General features: G+C 42.1%; 1 protein-coding gene across 5 annotated transcripts in view; it reads right to left on the reverse strand.

The window, feature by feature from the left end:
• The window catches only part of LOC120297125 (microtubule-associated serine/threonine-protein kinase 1-like), a 67,993-nt gene that overhangs the window by 20,288 nt on the left and 35,012 nt on the right, over positions 1 to 12,693 (reverse strand). For 2 of the 5 annotated variants that reach the window (XM_039319389.1, XM_039319386.1), the window contains exons 1-2: positions 11,015 to 11,695; positions 1 to 27 (exon numbers count right to left, since the gene is read on the reverse strand). The exon at positions 1 to 27 is cut by the window's left edge and continues 62 nt beyond it. In XM_039319389.1, the coding sequence (XP_039175323.1) occupies positions 1 to 27; positions 11,015 to 11,100 (113 nt within the window). In that variant the 5' untranslated portion in view covers positions 11,101 to 11,695. Of the gene's footprint in view, positions 28 to 11,014; positions 11,696 to 12,693 lie in introns of those variants that run through there. The other 3 variants (XM_039319388.1, XM_039319387.1, XM_039319390.1) reach the window with 2 other exon arrangements.

Consider the following 12,693-nt stretch of genomic DNA (forward strand, 5'->3'; position numbering starts at 1 on the left):
AGGCTTTTTCTGTTACTGGTTCGGCAGCTGTACAAAGAGCAGGAAAGAAGAAAGGCCTAAATCAGGGTGTGCATGGATAAAGAATGCCAACCAGGAAGCAGTTGTTAGAAGAGTTAGAAGACCACAGATGGAAAATTTGGCCAATTAATTATCTCCAGCTCAACTTGACTGACTACTCCAAACTCGCAATCTCCCACTTGATTATTAGCTCAGCAATGAAATATGAAGTTGGATTGTTCCACTGAGTCAGACCATTGATCTGTCTTACACAATGTTGCTTGTTTTGATTACTTGGTCTCAAGCTGACAATTTTCCCAGCCCTGCTGCTTGAACTCTGTTAACTGTCGAAGCAGAGACCTCTCTTTTGTATAAGTGAAGTATGACCTCCTTCTAGGATCAGACCAGTTTTATTTATCAAGTTTTATTTCTCAAGAGAAACTACAGGAAGAAAGGTTACTGTCATGGATCGAACACGATGCAAACCTACCACAATGGGAGGCCATTACAAATGGGAAGGATTTATCAACAGATGTTGAAAAGAGGAAGGATTTACCGAGTTCTCTTATTCCTTCAACCTGACTTCCAACAGGAGCTCTAAGTTCTAGGTTCTCTTTTGCTTACACTCTCTCACACATATTTTTTAAATTTAGAAATTTTGGATCCATTCTTGACAACTAGGACCATCAGATTTTCAGCTTTTTTCTCCCTTGAAAGACAAACAGGAGGACACTGGCTGTTTAGGAAGCTCCATTCACAGTAGCAGAGCAAGGCAAAACAAAAAATTTAAATAATCAATAAATAACACCTGTAAGCATGATTAGTAACCTTATTTTCTCTTCCTAAAGTCATTTAATAGTGCCTTCCACCCATGGCATAGAAGACTCAATTCCACACTTGTCACACCTTGCCATGAGGAGACTATAAGTAACTGTCATATTATATAACACAAACTATACAATAAGCAAAGCACTCAAAACAAAGATCCTCTGCCAGAATATATACAGTATGTAATTTGGGCTGGTACCATTTAGATGTGCACCTTGACAAGGACCAACTAGGATTACCTCGCAGTTCCTCAGGTGCAAGTGGTTGGATTTTGGCATTATCCTGCCAGCTTGTTCAGCCAGCTTGTTGTTCAGTATTACAAAAACACTATGGTGTAGGTTACTAGCTGTAGACAAGGCTGGATGTCTGCCCAAGCCTAATGCTGTCAGATCCTCAGGTTGCATGGCAGCTCAGAGACCGTCCAGTTATTTATTATGAACTATTATTTGCTGATGTGTACCAGTCCTGATATCTACTACTTGTTGCAATTCCATGCTGACAAAATATGAACAACCCGAACAGGAAAAGGGCAGGTAATACAATTTACTCTTCTATACTACTCTACTGAAAACCAGTCCTGTGAAGGGAGGGAAAGTACATGTCATAAAACTATATTCTATATTCTGATCAGACACAAGGAAATAAAAATGAACACATTTAATTTGTTCATGTTCATGTCTTGCCATCTGTCTTCTATGCGCTTCTTTTATGTGGCATTCCAGCCAATAATGCTTTGTGAATGACTGTAATTTAAATATATTTTCCATACATTTACGATGTATTGCATCTGTCAGCATGCCTTACATACCACTGGTCCAAGAAAACCTATGGTATCACAAACAAGGTAATGTTGAATGATTTGCAGTACTTCTGGTTTTTAGATATCACGAGTGGCTAATCAAAGAGGCCGCTAAGAAATATTTTCCAGATGGATGTAGCGCAATTTTCCAACTTGATGGCCTTTAGATATGTTGGACCAGTACCCATGACTTCTCAGCGAGAATAGGTGGGATCATGATATATCCTAAAACACAGTTCCCCAACCCTCTGTGCAAGCGACGCACCTGTGCATGAAGCTCCACTAGTGCAAGTAGCAGGCACGTACACGAATCCATCCCCTTTCCCCCCTCCCACCGCTGCTGCTGATCCACAGAGTTGGAAAGGTTGGGAATGCTGTCCTAAAGCATTAGGAGGAATCATTTAGCACCGTATATTTAAAGTCCTCTCAATGTTTAACTGGCAGAACTTTCAAGGCCTCAAACATGGCGCTTTCTTTTGCCTGAGACCTATTTTGCAAAAATAAACTCTCACATTGAATTGTGGGGTACAGCTTTCATAAAAAATATTTTAGTTTAATAAAGAAAAGGACGAGGGGGGACATGATAGCAGTGTTCCAATATCTCAGGGGCTGTCACAAAGAAGAGGGAGTCAAACTATTTTCCAAAGTGCCTGAAGGCAGGACAAGAAGCAACAGGTGGAAACTAATCAAGGAGAGAAGCAACCTAGAACTAAGGAGGAACTTCCTGATAGTTAGAACAATTAGCCAGTGGAACAACCTGCCTCCAGAATCGGTGAATGCTCCAACACTGGAAGTTTTTAAGAAGAGACTGGACAGCCATTTGTCCGAAATGGTATAGGGTTTCCTGCCTGAGCAGGGGGTTGAACCTGATGACCTTCAAGGTCCCTTCCAACTTTATTATTATTATTATATTATCGATCATCGCACAGTCAGCCAGATGTTCAGACTGGATTTGGCATTTTGTCTACCTATCGAGTCCTTACCCAGGACCTGGGATAGGCAGATGTGGATGTTTGATGGTATTACAGGTATCGTCGCAGGATGGAAGCAGTTCCTAATAAGGCCGCCTTTTGCAATTGACTAATAGCGAATTTGTCAATGCCAATGGTGTTCAAGTGGTGCTCCAGTTGTTTTGGGATTGCGCCCAAGGAGCCTATGACTATTGGTACTACCCTTGCTTGCTTTTGCCACAGTCTTTCTATTTCTATTTGTAGGTCTTTGTATTTTGTTATCTTCTCCAGTTCTTTCTCTTCTATTCTGCTATCTCCAGGCACTGCCACGTCCACTATCCAGACTTTTTTGTCTTTCTTATCGACAATTGTTAAGTCTGGGGTGTTATGTTGCAGGTGCTTGTCTGTTTGAATTCTGAAGTCCCAGAGCAGTTTAATTTTATCATTTTCTATGACTTTCTCTATTTTATGATCCCACCAGTTTTTGCTTACAGGCAAATGATATTTTTTGCAGATCTTCCAATGCACCATTGTTGCTACTTTGTCATGCCGCTGCTTGTAATCAGTCTGTGCAATCTTCTTGCAACAGCTTACCAAGTGGTCCACTGTTTCTTCAGCTTCTTTGCATAGGCGGCACTTACTGTCTGTTGCTGTCTTCTCAATTTTGACTTTGTATGCATTTGTCCTTAAGGCTTGGTCTTGTGCAGCCAGAATTAGTCCCTCGGTCTCTTTCTTCAATTTTCCTGCTCTTAGCCATTGCCAGGTTTTATTATTATCTGCTTTCCCAGCTATTTTTTTCATGTATTGGCCATGTAGTGCTTTGTCTTCCCATGCCTCTATTCTGTTCTTCATTTGGTCTTTCTTGTAGGCCAGTTTGGTCTCTCCAGTAGTTAGTAAGCCTTCCTGATATACTAATTTCAGTGCATCTTCATCATTGTTCTTCAGATATTCTTCCAAAGCCATTTTTTCTTCTTCAACCATCTGATGTACTTGTAGCATTCCACGCCCACCTATTTGCCTTGGTAGATAAAGTCTATCAATGTCACTGCGTGGATGAAGGGCATGATTCATTGTCATTATTTTTCTGGTCTGCCTATCCATTGCTTTTAGTTCTGCTTGAGTCCAGTCCACTATTCCAGCTGTGTACCTAATGACTGGGATTGCCCAGGTGTTGATTGCCCTTATGGTATTTCCTCCATTGAGTTTGGACTTTAAGATCTTCTTCACTCTCTTGATGTATTCACCTCTAATCTTTTTCTTGACTTCAGTGTGCTTGATGTTGTCAGCTTGAAGGATACCCAAGTATTTGTAGTACTCTTCCTCATCCAGACTCTTAATGTTATTTTCGTGGGGCATCTTGATTCCTTCAGTTTTCACTATTTTTCCTTGTTTGATAGTAAGTGTGGCACATTTGTCCAAGCCAAACTCCATTACAATATCTTGGCTATATTATTATTATTATTATTATTATTATTATTATTATTATTATTATTATACAGATAATCCTAGACCACAACTGAGCCCAAAATTTTCATTGCTAAGCAAGACGGTTGTTGAGTTTTGCCCCATTTTACCATCTTTCTTGCCCAGTTGTCAAGTGAATCACTGCAGTTGTTAAATTAGGGACACAGCTGTTAAGTGAATCTGGCTTCCTCACTGACTTTGCTTGCCAGAGGGCTGCAAACAACGATGACATAACCCTGGAACACTGCAACCATATAATAAATACACACCAGTTGCCAGGATGCTGCTGCAATGGTCGTGTGAAAAACTGCCATCTTTTTCAGTGTTGTTGGAACTTCAAATGGTCACTAAACAAATGGTTGTAAGTAAAAAACCACCTATATTATACATCCGTGGTGGCAAACCTATGGTACGCGTGCCACAGGCAGCACGCAGAGCCCTCTCTGTGGGCACGTGCACTGTCGCCCCTGTCCTAGGCTGTCAGCCCCGTCCACGAGCAACCTGCATCAATACCTGTGCAGAGTAAGGTTGCTGCACCCGCCCCCGCCTCCCCCCCTTTTATTAACCTGCCTTTCAGCTGCATTCCGTTTCTCCGTTCACTTCTCAGCCTTCGCCACATGTTTGTGGGACTATTGATAAAAAAAAGTTCCATCAGACTTTCTAACTCAGGGGTGTCAAACTCAATTTCACTGAGGGCCGCATCAGCATTGCGGTTGCCCTGGGGGGGGGGGTTGGGTGAGTGTGGTCAGAGTGGGTGCAGCCTACTGGGTGGGCGTGGATGGAGTGGGTGTGGCCTACTGGGTGGGTGTGGTTAGTTCTACATCACCCCGTGACATAGAGGAATGCATTCTGAAAAGAATAGCCAATGAGCATCCAAATTGTTGCTTTATATCAAAGAAAATCAACGCACCACTTATTAGCCAGACATAATTTCCAACAACTTTTCTGCAATGATAAAATGAAGGTTACCAGTTATGAAAATTTGTAAGAATGGTTATGATCAAGGGGAGATTTGTGGAATCCTATTCAACAGCAATTATTATTACTTGGTGTCTGATCTATACAAATACTTCATTCTAAATTACTTAATGGTATTAGAAGTCAATCCTTATGGTTTCCAAATACACTTAATTCTGATTATTCTGATTAACCAAACATCTGGAGAGTAGGAGGTTGGCGGAAAAAATCAAGGAAAATTATTAAGGATAAATCATGTACACACACACACACACACAAAATTTTTCATAGATTTTTGTCCCATGCTGAATTTCCCCTACCATTAGAAGTAGTGAATTGTGGTAGCCAAAGGAGAGAAAACAATAGAAAGGTCCCTTGAACAAGCCTTGCAGAAACAAACATGCTTAATGCCAGGACTGCTCTTGCTTTTTCAGCCCATATTCATCTCAGTCAAGGTACTGTAGAGGAGATTTTTCCTGTGAACTGAACTTCATTCCACCACAAGCAACAAAACACCCTACATCATCCATGATTATGCAGCTCTACATCTGACACTTTCTCTTCAATTAGATGACAAATATTTGTATCCATCGATCAGTTGAAGGGGTTTTTTTTAATGGGTATTTCTAAAACTTGAATGATTGTCTTATTTATGGTTGTAGAATTTCCCCCTAGGAGAAGTCATTCTGTCTCACCATATTATGGTGAGACAGAATGACTTCTCCTAGGGTGAAATTCTACAACCATAAATAAGACATGACCACAGAGAAGGCCCTATTCTGCACAATCATACTCTGGCCGTTCCAACACTGAATTAAAACCAGGAGATCCATGGAAAGTATCAATATACAGACACTTTGATACTAATTGGGGTCAAATTCTTCAGGAATTTATATGGTAATATCAACAACATGAATTTGTCTTAGTTGCTTATTGACAGCCAGCACAAGTCTGGGATCCACAGATCCTCTGAGGGTGCATGGATAGATTTCAGTGGAGTTATAAACTTGGATGGGGAAAAATACAACTTTATTGTTATTTTTTATTTTATGCATTTAAACATATTTATGCATTTAAATATATTTTTCTCAGAAGAGATCTATACACTTGTCAAACTCTCAAACAGGACCATGTTACAAAAAGGTCAAATCTCCAAATAAGGGCTGGGATTATGGATCTCAGAAATTATCTGTCCTCTCAGAAAAGAGAACTAGGTCTGTTGTGATTTTAAGTTTGCAGGATTGGGATTCTTTTTAAGAGCAAAGTCTTGATAGTCTAACCAAACCTCATCACTATTAACTGCTTATAATATTTTGAATTATGTGTCTTTGGGAGCCAAGTTCAAGTGTTGATGTTACACTCTGTAGCTCTGGTAAAGAAATCGCAGGACTTGGGCCAGATTGGGAAGTTTTAAAAAATGGCATTTGGAAGAAAGTGAAAGCCATTTCCATATACCTTTTGGGGATCTGTCTGTCTGTCTGTCTGTCTGTCTGTCTGTCTGTCTATTAAATTTATATGACTGCCCATCTCATAAGAAGAGACTCTGAGCAGCCTACAGCAAAAAAAGAGAATAAAAACAATAAAGATGTCAAGCACAATCATTTAATAAAAAAGCAAAGAAGAGATTTGATCAGCAATGGAACCACCTCAAGATTTCACTGGTCTGCTGAGATCTACAGGACCAATGACAAATCAGATCTTCAGGGACTTCAGGAAATTGACGATGGATGGAGCTGGCCTCATTTCGGGGGGAAGGGGAGAATGTTCCATAAGGTGGGTGCAACAGCAGAGGAGTCCCGCCTCCTCAGGCCTATCAAGTGTGATTCCCTGAAAGACAGGACCTGAAGCGTGCCTCTCTTGCCCTATCACAGGGGTGTCAAACTCAATTTCACTGAGGGCTGCATCAGCATTGCGGTTGCCCTGGGGGGGCAGATGGGTGTGGCCAGAGTGGGTGCAGCCTAATGGGTGGGTGTAGATGGAGTGGGTGTGGCCTACTGGGTGGGTGTGGTCAGTTCTACATCATTCGCATCAAGGGTGCCTATGGGGGGCCTGGGCAGGAGTGGGACAGATCTGAGGGTCTCTGGCAGAAGGGGGTGGGACTGGGGCAAGTGTCAAGGCATGGTCCACCAGGGCAAATGCCAAGATGGCCACCACAAAATTGTACACTGGCTCCTGGCTGGCCTGGGCCAGGGCCAAGGCAGCGGGGGCCATTCCCTCACTGTTTCCAGGATGGCTTCACGGGCCACATGAAACCACTTCGTGGACTGCATCTGGCCCCCGGGCCTTGTGTTTGACATGTCTGCCCTATCTGGTGGGAAGAGCAGATGTAATTGAGGAGAGATAGTCCCTCAAATTTCAGTTTTCAATTGAGCTTTCAAAAATAGGAGATTCACATGTAACCTTTGATTATCTAAGACAGTGGTGGCGAACCTTTTAGAGACTGAGTGCCCAAACTGCAACCCAAAACCCACTTATGTATCGTCGGGTGCTGGGTGGGTGGGCGTGGTTGTGGTGATAACGGCAGACTGGGTGGGACTAAAAAGTTCAATCAAACAATTACAACTTTGCGAGATCTTTTTTTTCCCTGCGAGAAGTTGAAATTGGTTGATTGATTGAACCTTTTTTTTTTTTTTTTGCACACGGCGGTGGAGGCCTAAAGCGAAAAGGTTTTATAAAACCCAGCTGAAGCTTAGGACTGGGCTTCCTGGGGTGAGGGTGCATGTGCCCACAGAGAGGGCTCTGCTTGCCACCTGTGGCACGCGTGCCATAGGTTCGCCACCACGGATCTAAGACATCCAACTTATAGAAACTCTCATACAAATTTACATACTTCATAAAAGACAATGTAGGAGGAGCCAAGCCCCGCATCATATGAAGTGAGTGTATGCATTTTGATACATTTCTTAGTCTGAAAAGGTGCTACCAGACACTTCATAGAAGAATCATTACACAGGCTGGGTGAACTAAAGTGCTTTCTTACATAATTTCTTAAGACATTATTAACATACCATATAGTGAATCATTATGTGATTTCACATCACTCCCTGATTCATAGTTGTCCCCACTGAGAAAGATGAATTAAGTTTGGAATAATTTGGAAAGTTCATCTTCGGGGCAATGGAAGAAAAAAAGCCTCGGTCCCAGCAATCCCATGCTAGAATCTTACTGCAAGAAAATGCCATAAATTACTTTTACTGATTACATACCAATGTAATTGTTGGCTTTCATTTATTTTATTTCTGTTGAACTTTCTAAGGTGCCCTGAAAAAAATTATCATAAAAATGTGGCATATTTATGTATAAAAGATTAAAGTGAGTACTTAAGACAAAACAGTGAACCCTTCTTTGAAGAGAGGGCTCTTTCATTTGCATATCTGGAAATAAATAGGATTACGGGTTTACAATTCATATTCCGCATTTCCATAGTGCTTTAAAAAGGGTGCAGCTGGCTTGCTCTGCTGTCAGGCCATGCATATGCAAAAGAGCAGTGGGATTGTTTTTTTTTTTTTTTAACAAACAGGACATGTGAATTGGAGGTCCCTTCTCTTTCTTCACACTGCTTCCAGAATTTTTATTTTGAAATTGATTTTAACTCCCAATGTATGTTTCATGCTCATTTATAGGACTAGAATATATAGGTAATGAAGTACTGGGAAATACTTTCTAGGCATTCCCTATCTGCACTGTAAAATTCCAGATGACCTCTAGACAGCCATATGAAAGTGGCTTTCTATGTCTGTCTGTCTGTCTGCTTCCATCTATACTTTGGATCTTTACAGCTCAATTATTGTATGCCGACCTTTTCACATGGGAGTAAACCTGACTGCATATAAGCTATTCAATTTTTCTAATCCTAATCTAGAGATTTTGGCTAGGGAGGGTGTGATAATTTTGAAAATGATTAGGAAGAAGTAGATCAGATTTTTGCAAGAACAAGCACAATGCTTTTGGGAAAAAAAAGACATGATAAGGATGGTTCTTTTCAGACTTGCATGGAAAGCTGAAAAACTCTGGCTGCTTTAGTAAATACCAGAGAGATGCTGTGATGTACAAGGTAGAAAGCATTTCTTCTGGATATATACCACTACATTCAACTTATCTGGATGTATACCACTACATTCAACTTGGAAGACCCCAAGTTAAAGAAGACTAGAAAAATGAACAAGGAATATGGCTGCAACTATCAAATTTAGGCTAGCTTTTAATTTGCAGCTATTTCTCTAAACATTTACAGAAATCATAGCCAAGATTACGAAGTAACAGGAACTGTTTTCTGCTTTTTTCATTTTTCTAACTCCAGTGCCCAAAATACAGTTGGATTCCTGCTTAGTTACAGTATTAAGTCTTTCAGTTCTCAGCCTAACCTACTTGGTCAATCTATTGAGAAATAATCCTTACAAATGCTGGTCAGAATTCCTCAAATAACACATTCAGCCAATTAACAAATTAGGAATATTTTTCAAATAAAGTAATTCTTGAATAACTTAGAACACAGCTTTCCTATAGATGGAGCAATGGGACAGAAGGTATTTCTCTGTCTCTTCTGTGGTCCTGCTCCCTTCTTTTGCTACAAATATTGTGCTGTTTAAGTCTCCCAGACATTCTGTGCTTTAAAAAAGCGTAAACTTGCTGGGTTAAGTCTCTTTTACTATTGTAGTTCCATGCAAAGAATTACTATAAACCACCTGGTCACTAGGTTGAGCTATATCATTTACATCTATGTTGATTATACCCTTGCATTCCTCAAGACACGTATCTCCTGCATATGTCCACTTTCCCATCTTATCTTTTTATTGAGTTATCAATCCAAAATCAGTCCTTCTAATTATCAATGTTTAAACAAAGGATCTATTCTCTGTACAGAAAGATAGCTGAGACATAGCTAACTGAAACTCTCTGGTGGAAATATGTAAATTTCTAGTATGTTAGCACAGCAGCTAGACCTCAATGCAAACATTAACAGTGGCACAATCCATAGAGACCTGCAGAGATAAAAGTGCAATTCTGCAGCCTAGCAATCCTGCAGCTGTGTTGCATTAGGTGCATAGTGCATATCAGGAGCACGGCATCTGCATCCATTCCCAGGCTTTGCCCACCACTACCCTCCCAACCCAATAGGAACCGCATTATTGCTGTATAGCAGTTATCAGTTGCTGCAGTGAATGGGAGAGGGAAGAGTTTATGCTGTTCTAAATTGTTTTCCATACAGTCATCTCCAAATGCTACAGAACCTATGTCGGATTCTTAAGTACCAGCTGTGGTAGCATAAACACAATGAAGAGCAGAAGCCCAAATGTCTGCCCCACCTGACTCCCTCCCTTTCAGCCTCCAGGCACCCATCTTTCTGAATCAACAGTAAAATGCCTTTGGCTCTGCCTCTCTCCATCTACTATAAATCAGCCCCTCCCTCACCTTGTAACATCCCAGGTACTCTCACCCTCCCTCCAGCCCCTTCGCTGGTCTCCCCACCATCCTCACAGATCACAGAGCAAAGGGTTCAGAGGATGGGGCACTCCTGGGCTGGAATCTGGGAGAAAGGTGCAGAGAAGGACAGACCAAAAGGAAGAACATGCCACTTCTCCATAGGCTGGGTTGCCAGTCATATACATTGCCTGGCTGTTGCCATGGCATCCTATTCTTCCCAAGCCCTTCCCCCAATCCCTACTCCATGAACTGCGCCACATCCCCACCAGCCACTGCAGCCCCCCCCCCCAGCCTCCTCCCCAGGGATCCTGAACTGCCTGGCCAGGATTTGCAGGGAGGGGGAAATCACACCCCACCACCCCCACAGACACAAATAGCCTTAGAGTCTGTGCGTTTCAGGGCAGGAGGATGCCGCAGGAGGAAAATAAAGAAAAAGAAAGAAATAGAGAGCAGGAGGAGGGGCAGGGAAGAAAGTGACAGGAGCAGCAAGGATGGAGGGGCAGCAACAGAGGGAAGCATGGGGAGGGGCTACCAATGGATGGAGAAGAAGAGGGATGGAGGCGAGCACTCCCTTTCCCCTTGGTACCTTTTTTACCTTTTAGTGCGGCGAAACATGCTGCTGTCAAGGAAATCGGGCATAGAGAAATTGGAGAGCGCTGTCCACAAGGACTCAGACATCATCCCCCAGGGGGGCCATAGTGGTGAGTCTGGGAGGGCTGCCTACTGCTGAAGCTACTTCTCAGCCGCCCCCCCCCACTGGAGCAGGAGTGGAGGGGTGGGGGTGCGGGGGAACCTTTCCTCTGGAAGAAGAAAGGAGAACTGCAACGGAGGGGGGAAGAGAGCAGCAGAGAAATAGAGGGAGTGAAGGGAGGGGCACAGAGAGAGAGCGAGGAGGGGGAAGCGTGAGGGGGCGGCGCTGTATGAATGGTAATGTGTGCTAGAACACACACTGAAAGTGCCCGTGCTCTGCATATGGGTGTGGATTGTGCGCACACACACTTGCCCTGTACAAAGACTAAGGTTTGGTTCATGCAGTATTCCTTCCAGTCAAGGACTGGACCCAAATATGGATCCCCTGCATACGAATCGCCTGCCACTTTTCTACAAATAATATACTACTTCTTAGCTACATCTGTATATATCACTACCTGGAATGCAAAATGGTCCTGAGAGCTATAAAAATCCAAAGATTGCTTATGGGCTTCTCTAGACATGCACAAGATGCCTGACTATATGTGATGCTGCAGGTGTTGTCACACTCACACACAAAAGGAACACTACCCAAAGTTGGAACACAATTGCCTGCTTAATTTTAAACTGCCCAATCTGGGTTGAAGCTGATTCATCTAACCAAAAGCAGCTGATCTGGAATTTAATGCTAAATCTGGGAAATGGGACCCTTGTCACTAACTGGGGATTCTTTGGGTCAATGCAAGCTGCTTACAGTAGTTTTAATAAGGATCCATTATTTGTTGAGTCAGTGGGACTCAACAAAATCATTTAGAGATGGATGTATGCTTCCTGACTCCCAGTGTCACCCCTAGGAGGCACTGTTCACAGCTATGTGAACAGTGTACCTTTCCAATAAGGTGTGAAGTCATACAGTGGCTAAAAAAAAAAAAAGAGATGTGAAAGAAGTCCCAGATTCTGATTCTAGCTTACATAGAGATGTTATTTACTTGTTTTGCATTTTGCACTTAATAAAGTAAAACAGATTTTTTTTGCTGGCTTTTGGTCCTTAGTACACTGAGACAACTCTTCAGAGTCATACAGGCTGGATGTTTTGCAAGTTGAAGCTCCATCACTTCTGAAGGGCATCAGGTTGGAGGAAGGCTAGGTGGGAGTAGAGTGCTGACTAGCACTTCAAAAATACATTTTCCTGGTAACTCAGATTAGTGTTTCTGTCCTGTATTAGTATTTCTGTCCTGTATTGCAGAAGCAGTGATTTTCTATCCCACTGCAAATAATTTATAGGCTGGGAACAGAAATGCAAAAACGGATTGCTGCATGAGGCAAATTAATCCAAGGGTCAGTCTGCCCGAGCAAGGAATTATCACAATTATGCTTCAATTATGATGACTGCAGTGCCTGTACGGAGCAAATTCTTCTTTGCTTCTTTCCAGTTCTTTGCCCTTCCCATCTCTTTCACGGCATATTCCTAATAGTGCAAACTATGAAAAAAGACAGATTTCTTTGCCTTACATCCATTGATAGTTTGAGAGAAAAAGCAAATGTTGTCTTTTATCTAAGAGAGTACTAGAATATAATCTAATG

This window comes from Crotalus tigris, unplaced genomic scaffold (assembly GCF_016545835.1).
Source record: "Crotalus tigris isolate CLP2741 ecotype Arizona unplaced genomic scaffold, ASM1654583v1 scf7180000023584.419172, whole genome shotgun sequence".
Classification (NCBI taxonomy): Eukaryota; Metazoa; Chordata; class Lepidosauria; order Squamata; family Viperidae; genus Crotalus; species Crotalus tigris.